The sequence below is a fragment of the Volvox carteri genome (assembly GCF_000143455.1).
Source record: "Volvox carteri f. nagariensis unplaced genomic scaffold VOLCAscaffold_12, whole genome shotgun sequence".
NCBI lineage: Eukaryota > Viridiplantae > Chlorophyta > Chlorophyceae > Chlamydomonadales > Volvocaceae > Volvox > Volvox carteri.
Genome location: NW_003307555.1, coordinates 175,676 through 189,650, shown reverse-complemented (window position 1 = coordinate 189,650; position 13,975 = coordinate 175,676). Strand labels below are relative to the sequence as shown.

The window sequence follows — 13,975 nt, the reverse complement described above, 5'->3', positions numbered from 1 at the left end:
CGCCGCAGCAACAGCTCCAGGGAAACCGCCGCCACCGACAGACTTAGCTCCACGGGCCTTGCGCTGGGTAGTTGGAAAGGCGGCGGCTGATGACGACGACGGTGGTGCCGTCACGGGATCAATATTTGTACGGGCGGCGCCTACACCGCCGTCGCAGTCGCCCCTGGTGGCGACGGCAGTGCTGTCTTCCGCCGCATCTCCGACGGAAGCAGCAGCGGTAGCAGTAGCAGCCGATGCCAGGCAACTGCGCTCCGAAAATAAGCAAGAGGTGTCTTTGTCGTTCGCGGACTCTCCGTGGGAGTCGCGCAGCGGCAGCAGCGGCTGTAGCAACGGCACCGCGGCGTCACTCTCCGCTACCACTACGCCTGTCGCTGCCATCATCACCGCCGCCGTTGTCACCTGCGCGCCGCACGCTACAGCAGCCACAGCGTCGACGGCATCATGCTCCGTAACGATGCCGCCGTCCAAACTGCCGTACGTGTCGCACGACCGCCCTGCATCAGCCACGAGGCAAGATGGCGGAATTGTGTCGGAGGTTGACGGCAGACCCGGCGGCGGCGGCGGCGGCGGCGGCGGCGGAGACTCCAGTACAACCGGCCTAACGCCCTCACGATGCTCCGGAGTGTGTAGTGACGGCAGCTTCGCGCCGTCGGCGGCGCCGCCAGGACTGCTAGCAATCTGAGCCTCACCATCCCCTGAATCCACCACGACCACCATCAGCGCGTGCCGGGCCGTGCTAAAGATCCCGCCACCGCCGTCGCCCCCGGCAGCATCGCGGTCCGAATGAGGCAGCAGCGGCGGCGTCAGCTGTGACGGCGGCAGCGGAGATGGGGGTTGGTAAGGGCCACACACCTCCTCGGTATCCGCCCTGTCGTCGTCGACGGCGGCAGCGGCGGCCTGATGGCCGTCATCATCGTCATCATCACCACCGTCGCCGTCGTCAACCTCAACAAAGCCCAACTCATTGAAGGCACGCCACGACGGCGCCGCCAGCGCAAATAGCGACGTCGCCGCTGCCACCCAAGACGAAGACCATGTCGTACACGGCGTCGATGCGGCGGCCGCCGCTAGCGCCGCCGCGAGGGCCTCGGCAAAGGCTGCGACGGCCTGCGGAGGCAACGGTGCCGCTGCCGCTGCTGCCGGCACTGCAGCGGCGGCGTTTGGCGTGTTATCCGTGCTGCGCTGAGTGATGGTGCTCTGGAGGAGGAACGGCGACTTCCGTGAAATGGTTCCGGAGCCAAAGCCGCTGGGGGCCCCGATCACCTGTCGTGGCTGACGATGCAGTTGCAGTTGCCGCGGCGGTAGCGTCCCCCACCAACCTCGATGCACACCACAAGCATGGCCAACACTACCACCAGCGCCACCACCAACTGAAGCAGCAGTAGCAGCAGTAGCAGCAGTAGCGGCGGTAGCAGAAAATGCTTTATGGTTATGCGCAACAACCGTAACACCTTGCAGGCCTCCGTTGTCGGCGTCAGCAATGTCATATTCAATCAGGTCCGCCGGACCGGCCGGTGCGCCGCCGTACGCCGCCACCACCACCACCGGTGCCGTACTAACGTCATCACCACCGCCGCCGACGTCGCCTTCTTCTTCAAGATCAATCCAGACGGCAGTAGGAGCGGGTGTCAAGCACGACCGAGGAGACCCCAGCGCCGCCGCCCCCGCCGTCAGCAAAACGTCTTCACCACCGGGCCCGCCGCCGCCGCCGTCGCCACCAGGCAGCAGTAGCGGCTCATGCAGTGCAGCCACGTCGCCCTCCTCCCTCCAACACTCCCCTCCAGCGCGCCCCTTTTTCAACTTCACCACCACAGGCTCCTGGCTGGCTGGCAGGTGCTCCTTGTGCTGCTGCTGCTGGTGGTGATAGCGCCGCAGCACGTTCTCCTGGAGCCACAGCGCCCGACCCTGCAGCAGGACCAGCAGCAGCAGCAGCAGCAGTAGGACCAGCAGCAGCAGCAGCAGCAGCAGCAGTAGGACCAGCAGCAGCGGCAGTATTAATAGCAGCAGAAGTCGCAGCAGTAGCAGTAGCAGCAGCAGCAAGAGCGGCAGCACCAGCGGCAAGCAGCAATAGCAGCAGCAATAGCAGCAGTAACGGTAGCGCCCGAATCTCCTGCTGCAGCAGCAGCAGCAATAGAACCAGCAGCAATAGCAGAGCACTAGCAGCAGTAGCAGCAACAGTAGCAGCAGTAGCAGCAACAGTAGCAGCAACAGTAGCAAATGCATTAGCAATATAAATAGAAGCACCATTAGTAGCAGCGGCAGCAATAGCAGCGGCAGCAATAGCAGCGGCAGCAATAGCAGCGGCAGCAATAGCAGCGGCAGCAATAGCAGCGGCAGCAATAGCAGCGGCAGCAATAGCAGCGGCAGCAATAGCAGCGGCAGCAATAGCAGCGGCAGCAATAGCAGCGGCAGCAATAGCAGCGGCAGCAGCAGCAGCAGCAGCAGCAATTAGCAGCAGCAATAGCAGCAGCGGCAGCGACAGTAGCAGCAGCAGTAATAGTAGCAGCAACAGGAGCAGCAAGAACAGCAGCACCAGCATCACCACCAGCGGCAGCAGCAGTAGCAGCATCGGTAGCAACAGCAGCAGTACCAGCAATAGTAACAGCAGTTGCAGTAGCAGCAGTACAACAGCAGTAGCAGTGGCACCAGCACCATTACCAGCAGCAGTTGCATGCCATGCCGTTTCATTCCTTCCCATTCCCAAACGCTGTAAACTAAAACCCTACCAAACCCTGAAGCCCCAACCCAGCCCAGCCCACCCCACCCACGTCGCCCACCAACCCAGCCAAACCCCCCTCACCCCATAGAAGAGAAGGGAAAGAAGGGAGAGGTGGCAGATGCGGGGGGTAGGCGGGGGAGGGAGCCAGGAAGGACGCCCTTGCAAACCCCATCACCCTCAACCCTCGCCACCTCCTGTCTCCCACTCCTTTTCCCTTCAGCATGTAAGACATAATGACTGGTTCATCGCCTCCTCACGCAGCGCTGCCTCCTCCTATGCACCCACACACCCTCTCATTGCCCCCCCACACACACACACCTTACTGAGCGACTGCGCCACGAGCGCTATTAGCAACAGCAACAACAAAGTCGTCAATAACCAGGAGGGGAGCATCACGTTGAGCAGCACACCTGGAGCGGTGTTGGGAATGGGGATGGTTGTTATTAACGATCGGCGGTTGGTGGTTGGAATGGAGGTTGGGATTGGTGAATGGGCCGGAAGGATGGCTCCAGGGGGGAGGAAAAGCCCTTGGAAAAAAAGGCGTGAGTACCGCGGGGTGAAAGAGCGCCGGGGGGAGGGCTAAGTGTGGACAGAGCTCAGTAAGAACGAATTTAAAAGACCTCCGAGCGACTTCCCCGCTCCCCTGCACAGCGGCGGGACGGTGGAGGGCGACCCCAGCCCCTTAGCCGCGTGTGCGTGCGGCGGGAGGAATGGGCCCTGCAGATTTGAGACTGGTACGGCATGGCTGCAGTACGCACCTATTCCAACCCCCATCAGGAGCATTGGAGTCAGGACCGCAACGAGGGTGAAGTCCACCAGAGCGACCGTTGGGTCGCTCGGGTGGTGGTGCATGAGGTTGGCAAGTAAAGTGGCGGCGGCTCCAAAGGTAATACATGCTTGAGATAGCGCGGTACTTGACTTGAGGTCTGGAAAGGCGGGTTAAGGGATGCGTGGACATTGTATGTGGCTTAAGGGTTCCGGAGCCATCACAAGAATTGCAAGACTTTTAAAGATCTACATACGTCTTATGTAAAGGGAAGCGAAAGAATTTAAGGAAGTGGGGCTGGGATTGTGCGGATCTGACTTACTGAAGCCAACGAGCGCATTGAACAGCGGGATGAAGATGGCGCCGCCCCCGACTCCCGATGAACTAGCCACAGAACCCACCTGCATCAACATTATGGCAATGGGTTGGATGTTAAGGTTGCGAAAAAGACAGATAACTTACCTTGTCGGGTAAGGCGACGGCAGCCAACGGTAAGACGGCAACACGCGCACGTGGAGAACCCCTACCAGGACGATGATGGCTAAAGACACCAAGGTTCGGGCGTTCGCCACAAATGGCGACTCATCATCAAGTGCGACGTGCATTCCCTAGCGGCTCGCTTCGCAAGACAGGGTTTGTCGACAGCGTCGAGTCCAAGGCCTGGAGGCCTAAACACTCGCGAGGAGCTATTGCACAAACGTATCAGGTATGACGAGTGGGCCTCTTCTGAATAGGGTCAAATGGTTCCCCTTGAGGCGCAGCCTGCCGCAGCGTCGTTGCCAGCACGTTGGCCGGAGATTTGTCATACGATGCGCATCTGGCTTAGGTGCAAGCACGAAGTTAATGCCACCATTATTACTCATTACTTATCCATGGCTGATATTTCATTTATGTATGGCATCCATGCGATCGGGTTGCTGAAATGGGTTGCCGTGGATTCCAAGCCATATCCCTGGACATTACCTTTTCAGCGTAGCAACTTATACTATCACATTTACTTTTAAAATCGCATTCCTGGTGTCAAAAATAAATTTGTGAATCCCTGACGCAAGGCTATCAAAGAGCGGTCCAGCTGACCTTTGATGTGCTTGGTTCTCAGGGGACCAGCCTCTAGCCATACATGGAGAATGATCAACTAACGGCAAAGGAGCTGGAGGATTCACCGTTTGCGCTGGCTCGCTGATTCGTCCATTGGCTGAGTCTGGGTTTTTAGCCTTAGAGTGATTGAAGGCCTAATTATGAAGATACAAGTTCTTAACAAATCAGACCTGGCGGATGATGTGAGAGACGAGGACGGCCTTGACCAGCATGATGGTCGTGAGCTCCGGGCTCAACAATCGAGGAGTCCGCAGGGCCGTAGTGCAGCCAGCCCCTGTTCGAGCGACAGTAGCGATTATAGCAGCACCATACTCGCTCAGTCACCTGAGGATGCGCTGTCAGCCATGTTCGATGAGCGCGTATCTTTATTGGCGTCCACCCTGGAAAACTTGCGTAGCAAGTGTGAGCTCTTACAGGACCAGCTTTCCGAGTCTACTGCAGTCTGCAGCAGCTATGCTGCGCGGTGAGGTTCTAGCTTGTCACGCGCCTGCTTCTTCTTGGGTGCTTTAGAAGTCGCCTCCCAGACACCCAGACACCCAGACCGCTTATTTTGCTCAGACAACCCCCGCTCACCTGCACCCGCAGCTTGGCCCGGAGCGAAGATACTACGCGCCGTCTGAAGGTGGAGGCAGACCACGGGAAGGAGCGAGAACGGCAGCTGCAACAGGACGTAAGCCCGCGGATTAAACCAGCACGTTGGATGGCATTGCGTGCCTCGACCCTCTTCAGACACTCTTATTTCCGGGACCTACGCAGCACGGCATGCTGCACTCATAGATAATCCTGAGTTTCTGCTGCCGCGAGAAGCCGTCTGCATAACAAACGAACCGTGCTTGACAACAGAAATACCAGGGCCACATGTGTGTTGGGTAGCGCCAGGGCCAAAGGATTGGGACCGCGTGTAACAGTCATCCCGCCCCTGTCTTTGTCTTCTCCATATAAACCCACCCTCCTGGTATGCAGGTCAGTCGATTGGAGGCTTTGTTAGAGGCGGGCAGACTGCAGGTGAGAAGTCCCTGGGGCCGGTGCACGTGCACGTGTGCGCATCTCCCGGGGTGTAACGTCCGTCCACTAAAGCAAGTCAGGAAGGGAACCCGGTCCGGGATTTCTTCAGTCCTGAAATACTCCGGAATTTGCCGATTTTCCAACCGGTCAGTGGCCATGTCACCCGTGTCCCGAGGCCGATGCAGCATGGCAGCAAGCAGTGTGTTTGATCATGGGGCATCATTGATCATAGACTTCTGTGCGCAACCCCGTAGGGCCCTCTCTACGTTCATTTCTTCTGGCTTAGGATCTAAATGGCTTAGGATGCAAGTTGCCCTATGTGCCGTACAGTGCAGTACAGCGCTGACTGGTCTGCTCCATGGGGTTACACGGAGCCGCCCGGGCACCCTTGTCCCCTCCCATCGGCAGTCCATGTTCACAATTTCGCATGCATAGTTTAGGCATATCTGAACACGGCCCTCCAGCGGTCCTCATCGGCCCCCTGCGGTGATCCCCCCCTCCTCCGCGACAGGTGGCCTTCACGGAGGCCCGTCATCAGGCAGCTCTGGCGGAGGAGCGGGTTCGTTGTGAGCGGCTGCGGGCCATGCGGGACGACGCGCTACAACAGGTACGGCCCGGGGGATAAAAGGGGTACAGGATGCTGATTGGCTGTCCATCTGGCGGAGAGGGTTGACAGACCTTGTTCCCGCCTGGCCGTTCCTGCTTTTGTCGTCCCCTCCCTCCTATGGGCCTCTTAAGCCCGCTTTGTTCTTCCATGAGCTCCACGTTCCCACCAGCCACCTCCATGAGCACCCATCTGAATTTCGTTTCCCTCTCTTGTCCTCCGTGTGTTGAAAGCGGGATAACGCGCTGAGCGAGCTGTCGGGCTGCTACGCGGACGTGGATGCGCTACAGGTGGCAGGCTGGAGGGGTGGGATCGAGATTCTTGAGTGTTAGCTGTTATGGGACCCGATAGGTGCTGATGCACGTGTAATGGCACAGTGCGCGGGGGAGGGGGATGGCCAGGTTGCGATAGCCTTGGGGTTGTTAAAGCGCTGGGCGGGGAAAGGGAATTCGAGGAGTATGCTCGGTCGCGCAGGCAAGCTGGAGATGGGGACAGGGAAGGCAGTCTTGTCGTGCTGAGATGCCTTCCCGCTCGTCCTCATTCCCTTCATGACCGCATCTTGCCGCCTTCGCCTTCTGCTTCCATCCACCCCCTCGACCGTCCGTTGGGCCGTTCGTGTGCAACCCCTGCCCCAACAGGCCACGTTGGCTGACTCTGCGGTGTATGTGCGCTTCCTGCGCAAGAGGCTGCTGGAGTTGGAATTGCTGGCGGCGAGGCAGCAGCAGCAGCAACCCGGTAAGAAACCTGCGGAGGCCCGGGAGATGGCGCGGTTGGCCGAACGGTTGGGGAGCCGCCTGGTGAGGGTTTGCGGAGCTAGCTGGACGCGTTAGCATCACCAGCCAACCGAGCCATAGCCTCGGCTGCCAGGGATAGACACTCGGCGGCTCGCTTTGACCACCTGCTTTGTCGTCCTCCGCTTTCCACCACTCTGTTCTTTTCGCCGGTTTCTCCTGCTTTTTTCCCGCTTCCTGCCGATTCCTCTCGCGTGCATGTGCACTAGCTTATCCCTGTTGCGAGCGTGAATGTTTTCGGGGGGTGATGTTGGCCGCTGCCAGGTCCAGCGGACAAAGGGGCTGGGGAGGGCGGTGGCGGCGTCTTCAGCCTGGCGAGCATCCGCAGCGCCATCCAGGCCGCAGTGACGGAGGCGGCCAAGTGTGGCGAGGAGGAGCGGCGGAAGCGCATTCGGCAGCTACAGCTTCGTTGGCACCCAGGTGCGGTGTTGGTCGGGGGCTGAGGAAGGCCTGGCAGTTTGATTTTGAGCTGGCTGTGGTCATCTAAACGAATTGGTGTGCCCATTGGGGATACAGGAACGATAAAAGGATCAGGATCAGTCGCAAGCTTGGCCGTGGTTTTGTGCGCTGGCCGATGCCTGCCTTGTAAGACCTGGGTGGCTTTGTTACGGAAACCATGTTCCAATTATGCTCAGGAATAGAAGAGATTACCATCAATCAGAAGGTTTGGAGCTTTACTTCGTCTCATGCGACCGCGACTTGCTTTTTTTTATCCCGTATGCAGACAAAAACCCCGTCCTAACCGAGTTTGCTACGGAGGTGACCAAGATTATTAATGAGGCGGTTGCAGAGATGGAGCGGGCAGGAGGAGCATGAGGGTTTGCGTGTTGCTGACCTCAGGGTCAGGCGTTGCGTTGACTTGGCCGCGGCCGTGCGCAGGCGCCGACTTGCGTGCTTGATGGTAGTGCCTATCTTGGTTAACAGACAACAAGGAATAAGCAGGCGGTGATTGGGCATATGTTTTTTGGCGGGCGTTCAACCGTCTTGGCTTCGGGGCGACACGCGTGGCTGGCTTGCGGTGCTTCTGCATGCAGGTTTCGCATTTGCAATGGAATAGACAGATGGAATACGCAGATAATTTTGGATTACATGTTGGATGAGGCGTTTAAATTTCTCGTCATAGGAGCTCGCAAGCGCGTGAAAAAACTAAGACATCGCAGGCAATCACACATTTCATGACATATTTATATTTGGACAAAACCTTTCCACGAGTCTGCCAGATCTACATAGGTTTCATTAGAAAAACTTTTGTCAGCTTTGCCGCAGCGCGCATGTTGCCGATTTGAAAAGATGTCACCAAACACAATTACATTGTATTTGACGATGCTTAATTATCTCATTCCTTTCTAGAACCAACAAGGACAAAGTCGGAACATGGAGGGCGGATTCGGTAGCGCTAGTGGCCCGCGCCTGCCGCCACCACCCAGCGCGCTGTTGCGCAACGCACTCCGAGGTCTCCACGGTCCGTCACAAACCAGCCAGGCGCCTCCGCCACAGCCTCCCTCAGACGCCTCCGCTGCGCCGCGCAACGCCGAGCCTAGACCAGCAGGTGACAGGCGGCCCGAGCAGCCACGTCGCGGGCAACCCGCGCCCGGGTCTGAGCCGGGGCTGGTCAACAACCCCCAACAAGCTCAGCCACAGCAACAACAACCTCTGCCGCGACCTCCTCAACAAAGCCGGCAGGGGCAGCCGCCTCAACAAAGCCGGCCAGCAAAGCCAACCCAAGAGCAGCAAGGAGCAGTGCAGGTAAGGCCCCCACGTACTTTACCAGGCGCGCACAGCTCCAGCTATGCAGTACTAATGAGAACGGGAAACAGAAAGCACCGAGTAAGGATGCGTCGTAGGCAGGGATTATTGCATGGGCACTGCCTCTGCATCGGAATTAGAGGAGCGCTATGAGGAACGTTTGAGGGGTGCAATGCGTGAGCATCAACCTCGCCACTGGTGCTTCACTTGCAACTTTGGGGACCGGACGGATAGCGAGGTAACCTCTTGCACCTCCCGTTGTTGTTGTTGTTGTAAGCTCTCGGTTGAAAACCCTAAGTACCTCACCTCACCTCGCCTGGAAAAGAGATATGGAGTGTTGAAGTGTTGGAACTGCAACGCGGCTGCAGCAGGGGCACCCTTCTGGACCGTCCCTCTCCTTCGAGGACTTCCTGCGCTCAGTGGCCCAGCAACAACAACAACAACAACAGGTAGGGCAGCAACAGCAAGTACAACATCAGGAGCGGCATCAGCAGCATCCAATCTTCACGCAGGCTCAACCACCGCCGCAGCAACAGCAACAACAGCAACAACAACAACAACAACAGCAACTCCACCACCCCTATCAAACGAAAGCGAATGATCAGCAGAGGCAGGGAAGCGCCGTACAGCGACAACAACCCAACCAGCCACAACATCCTCAACAACAGCAACGACGACACTACCACCTCCAACAGCAACAGCTTCCCGGCCAGTTGCCGCCTAAACAGCTGCAGCAACAGCAACAGCAACAACGACCCGCCGATCCGCGTGTACGAGCCACCATGACGCCAGCGGAGCATACCGCTGCTACTGCTGCTACAGCTGCTGCTGCTAATGCCGCTGGTGCTATGCCAGCGCCCTTGCCAGGAAATGGCGCAAGTCGCGCTCGACCAGGGGCCGTGGGACCCCCTCCAAGTCCCGCCGCAGGTCCGAGTACGGCGGCGGCGACGGGTGCGGGTTCCGGAGCGGCTCCACGTCGTGGCTTCCTCACGCTTGCGCCGCCGCCTGGTAAGAGACGGTGAGGGGCACTTCTGAGGGTGAGGGAAGTGGAGGTGGAGGTGGCGGTGGAGGGACTCAAGGACTGAGGAGCTGCCGGCTGGTGTGTGTGTGTGTGTGGGAGGGGGAGGGGGTTCGTTCAGTTCGGGGCGCATTGCCGTCTACCGCAGTGCACTGCTGGGGGAAGCGCCCACCCTGCTCCACCCCCCCCTGCCGCCCACCCCGACGTGTGCAAGACTAGCCGCGACTTGTGCTGTGTGTGCTTCCAAACCTTGCGCTGTGTTTCGGCTTCGAACCCCCCCTCCCACGGCTTTCGTGGCCCACAATGTAATCTAAGTCATACATACATACGTACGTACGCGCTATCATATAACCATCACCGCATAACCTCTTTCTGCAGACATGGCTCGCCTAACTGCGGCGGCTGCAACCGCTGCCGCCGCAGCAACAGCAGCCGCGTCGTCGACAGCCCCCGGGCCCACTGCCGCCTCCCCCAGCTCCCAAGGAGTCCACCCCGGGCTTCCTTGGCCGAGATCTACTGCACCATCATCGCAAGCATCATCACCTCTGCCACATGGCCAAGGCCAGATCCAGGGACAGATCCAAATCCAGGGCCAGGGCCAAGGCCAAATCCAGATCCAAACAGGACAACAAGGACAGGGAATGCGTGGGGCAGCGGCCGCGGGCCATTCGGCAGCTGCCTTTCCCCGCGGCGGCGGCGGCGGTGGCGGCGGCGGCGGTGGCGGCGGTGGCGGTGGCGGTGGCTCCAGAACCGGCAACTACACGCCACCGATGGTTCAGCTGGGTCGCGCACGGCGGGCCGTTGGCGGTGCGGTTCTCAACTCTGTGAGGGATAGGGAGAGAGAGGCGCGGGTGGTCGACAAGGACTGGCCGGTAGGTGTGTGGTGTGGGTGGTGTGTGCGGCTAAGTGACGGGGTAGGTCTAGGGCAACCTATGAAAGTGGATGGGGGAAAAGCTTCGGCACGCAAACACAACCCCCGAGCTATAGTCCCCTTCCCTCCTATCCTCCCCCTCCGCCCTTCTTCACCTCCCCCCGCCCCCCCGTTCTACCCGGTCATCGCCTGGGGAGGACTTCGGTGCGTGACACGGCCGAACATGTTATGGTGGTGAAGTTACCACAGAATGGCGGTTTGGGACTCCGTCAGCACGTCAGGTGGCAACTGAGGGCGAAGGTCGTATGTGGCTTGTGTTGCTGGATGAAGTTGCTACCTTAGGAATTCCTCCATCTCCCTCCCCCTTCCCCCCCTCCTTCCGTCCGCCCGGCAGGAATCCGCATGGCTCCGGTCCGTGTCCCAAGGCGTACGGATTAAGGGTGCCCGCCTGGCTGTCATGTACGACGGCATCATGTACGACACTGCCGTACCGCACCTGTATCGCGTTCATTCCACCAGCGGTCAAGCTGAGTGGTGGCCGGTGGACATGATGACTGGGCTGTGTGCGTGTCCCAATGAATCCGACGTGTGCTCCCACCTCTTTGGGGTTTGTTGTGTGGAGCCCAAGTACCGCATCCGGGTGGCGGTGGTGGTCAAGGTGAGTGGAGACGAGGGAGGGGAGGGAGGGGCATTGAAGGGGTTTAGGATTCTGCATGCGATTGGATTCGTGTTTTTATGTTCATCATGTTTGGATTCTGACAGATTATTGATGCTGTACGGGGGGTTCGGCCCCCATGGCATCTCCCTGAGTACTCTTTGCACTGGGTGTCACAGTTCCCCCCCCCTCCCCCCCGACCGGGGTGTCCGTCCGTCTATCTCAGATCCGGTATCAGCAGCTTCATTCGCCTGTGGGTCATCTCACCCCTCCTGCCCCATGCTGCTGCGGTTGGGTTGTACGGCCACATGGCCACGTGTGCATGAACCCCTCTAGCTTTTCAGTTGCCCCAATGATTTAGTCATGGTCGTTTGTGCGCACAGGGGCCCCTGAAGATATTCCTGATTCCACGATTTCCATTCTGCATGTGCGTGTGCGTGTGCAGATACGAACGCAAAGTATTGAGGGTATGTATGCATATATATGTATGTATATACGTATATATACATACATTTATACATGCATATATGTATTGCTTGTTAGGTTTTCCGCCATACATGTTACGTAATGTACTCGATATCACGTACGCACATCAAATGCACAAGTATGCATGCGTTACATGCCGTACATGGTACGTGCACAGGCTCGGGAGTTGGTTCGCCGCGCCGGGGAGAGGCACGCGCATCCAGACGGCGCGATCGACGAACTGGCGGACTGCATACGGACGTGGACCCGGGCCGCAGCAGCGGCTGCGGCGGTGGCTGGTACGGCGGCGGCTGGTACGGCGGCGGCTGGTACGGCGGCGGCGGCGGCGGGTATCGGTTACAGCGACTCTGTGGATCCTTGCAGGGTGGGTGGCCGTTGTGGCGGTTGTGGTGGTTGTGGCCAGCCGAGTGGCTGTGCATCACGAGGTTCTGAGCTGCGATGGGGGAAACGCCTCCACCCCGGGGTGTCACGTTGCCCCCCCCGGGGGCCCGGGGCCGTCAACCGGGACGTGCTTTTCGGATCTGCCCTTGGAGCTGTGTGGACGTAGCTGCTTGAGGGTCTTTCAAGAAGGTGCTGATGATATTGGAAGAGCGATATGAAGAGCCCCTGAAGTTGTTGCGTAGTAGTAGTATTGGTAATGTAGAGGAATTTGTCAAAGCAGGAAATCCTGGCCACCATTTTATGCATCACGCATCGCGCGTCTCAATGGAATGACGGCAATCGCGGGTAGAAATGCGCGGCGCACAAGCTGGCAGGATGTGTACGTGTATGTGTATGTGTGTGCACCAGGGGCCTGCCCGTCGTGGGCAGCCCGTACACCTATGCAGGACTGTTTCCCGGTACATACATCTCGTACCTGCCGTACATGCAGTACACCGATGACAGGCGGGTTTGGTGTGTCTATTGTGGCTTATTAGTCAACAGCAATGAGCGGACGGGTGTCAAGGTAAAAAAGCCTGCTGACCGCCTGTCAACGCATTTTTTGTCCTGGTAACGGCACACGGCAAAACACAGCGGCAAGCTTCCAATTTCCATTCGCCCTGTGATACCCCTTCCTCGACGGCCGTACACGACAACTGTCCGTACATTTCCGGGGCTGATCTTCCCCAGAGCTAATTAGCTAAGGGGCCGTTATTCTTTCATGTCCTTGTTGGACTCCCGCCAGCAGGGAGTTGGACGGCAGTTGTTTCCCCCATCCCTAGCTTCACTCGTTTGTGGCTCGTGTTTCCCCCATCCATAGCTTCACTCGTTTGTGGCTCGTGTTTCCCCCACCCCTCTCACTTATTGCGCTTTGGGTTTCAGGGTTTTACCTTTACCCGCGGACCCGCCCCTTCCCTTTACTATCCTGTTTTACCCCGCCTCCCCGGCTATACTCCCGCCCCCCTCCCCTCTGTCCGTCTCCCGGTGCCGCAGCTGTGTGCCGAGGTGGCAGTGGCTCTGTTGCTCCAGGGGGTGGTGGAGTCGGTGGACGTGTACGGCCCGGGGCGGCGAGGGGGCCCCCGGTGGCCACTGTGGTGGCACCGGGCGCTGCAGGTGGGCGCAAGGGGGAGGAGGGGGGAACGGGGGGAAACCGAGGTGGTGTATGTATGTATGTACGTACGTACGTATGTATGTATGTATGAATTAGATTACATTGTGGGCCACGAAAGCCGTGAGAGGGGGTTCGAAGCCGAAACACAACGCAAGGGTTGGAAGCACACACAGCACAAGTCGCGGCTAGTCTTCAGTGCTCCCGACCCGACTCTCTCACAGCCAACACACGACACAGCGGCTCAGCAGGGCCTCCGTCCGGGGGAATGGTGCTGCGGTGAAGGGCCTCCGTCCGGGGGGATGGCGCTGCAGTGAAGGGCCTCCGTCCGGGGGGATGGTGCTGCAGTGAAGGGCCTCCGTCCGGGGGGATGGTGCTGCAGTGAAGGGCCTCCGTCCGGGGGGATGGTGCTGCAGTGAAGGGCCTCCGTCCGGGGGGATGGTGCTGCGGTGAAGGGCCTCCGTCCGGGGGGATGGCGCTGCAGTGAAGGGCCTCCGTCCGGGGGGATGGTGCTGCGGTGAAGGGCCTCCGTCCGGGGGGATGGTGCTGCAGTGAAGGGCCTCCGTCCGGGGGGATGGTGCTGCAGTGAAGGGCCTCCGTCCGGGGGGATGGTGCTGCGGTGAAGGGCCTCCGTCCGGGGGGATGGCGCTGCAGTGAAGGGCCTCCGTCCGGGGGGATGGTGCTGCGG

At 59.2% G+C, this 13,975-nt stretch overlaps 1 protein-coding gene across 1 annotated transcript in view; it reads right to left on the bottom strand.

Annotated features, from left to right (window-relative positions):
• VOLCADRAFT_89258 (uncharacterized protein) overlaps window positions 1-4,090 on the bottom strand; it is a gene marked incomplete at both ends in the record, with an annotated part of 7,092 nt that extends 3,002 nt beyond the window's left edge. The window contains 7 exons of the mRNA XM_002948865.1: window positions 40-494; window positions 612-807; window positions 853-1,839; window positions 3,038-3,129; window positions 3,478-3,645; window positions 3,808-3,886; window positions 4,013-4,090. Coding sequence (XP_002948911.1) covers window positions 40-494; window positions 612-807; window positions 853-1,839; window positions 3,038-3,129; window positions 3,478-3,645; window positions 3,808-3,886; window positions 4,013-4,090 — 2,055 coding nt within the window. The remainder of the gene's footprint in view (window positions 1-39; window positions 495-611; window positions 808-852; window positions 1,840-3,037; window positions 3,130-3,477; window positions 3,646-3,807; window positions 3,887-4,012) is intronic.
• Window positions 4,091-13,975: the final 9,885 nt, after the last annotated feature.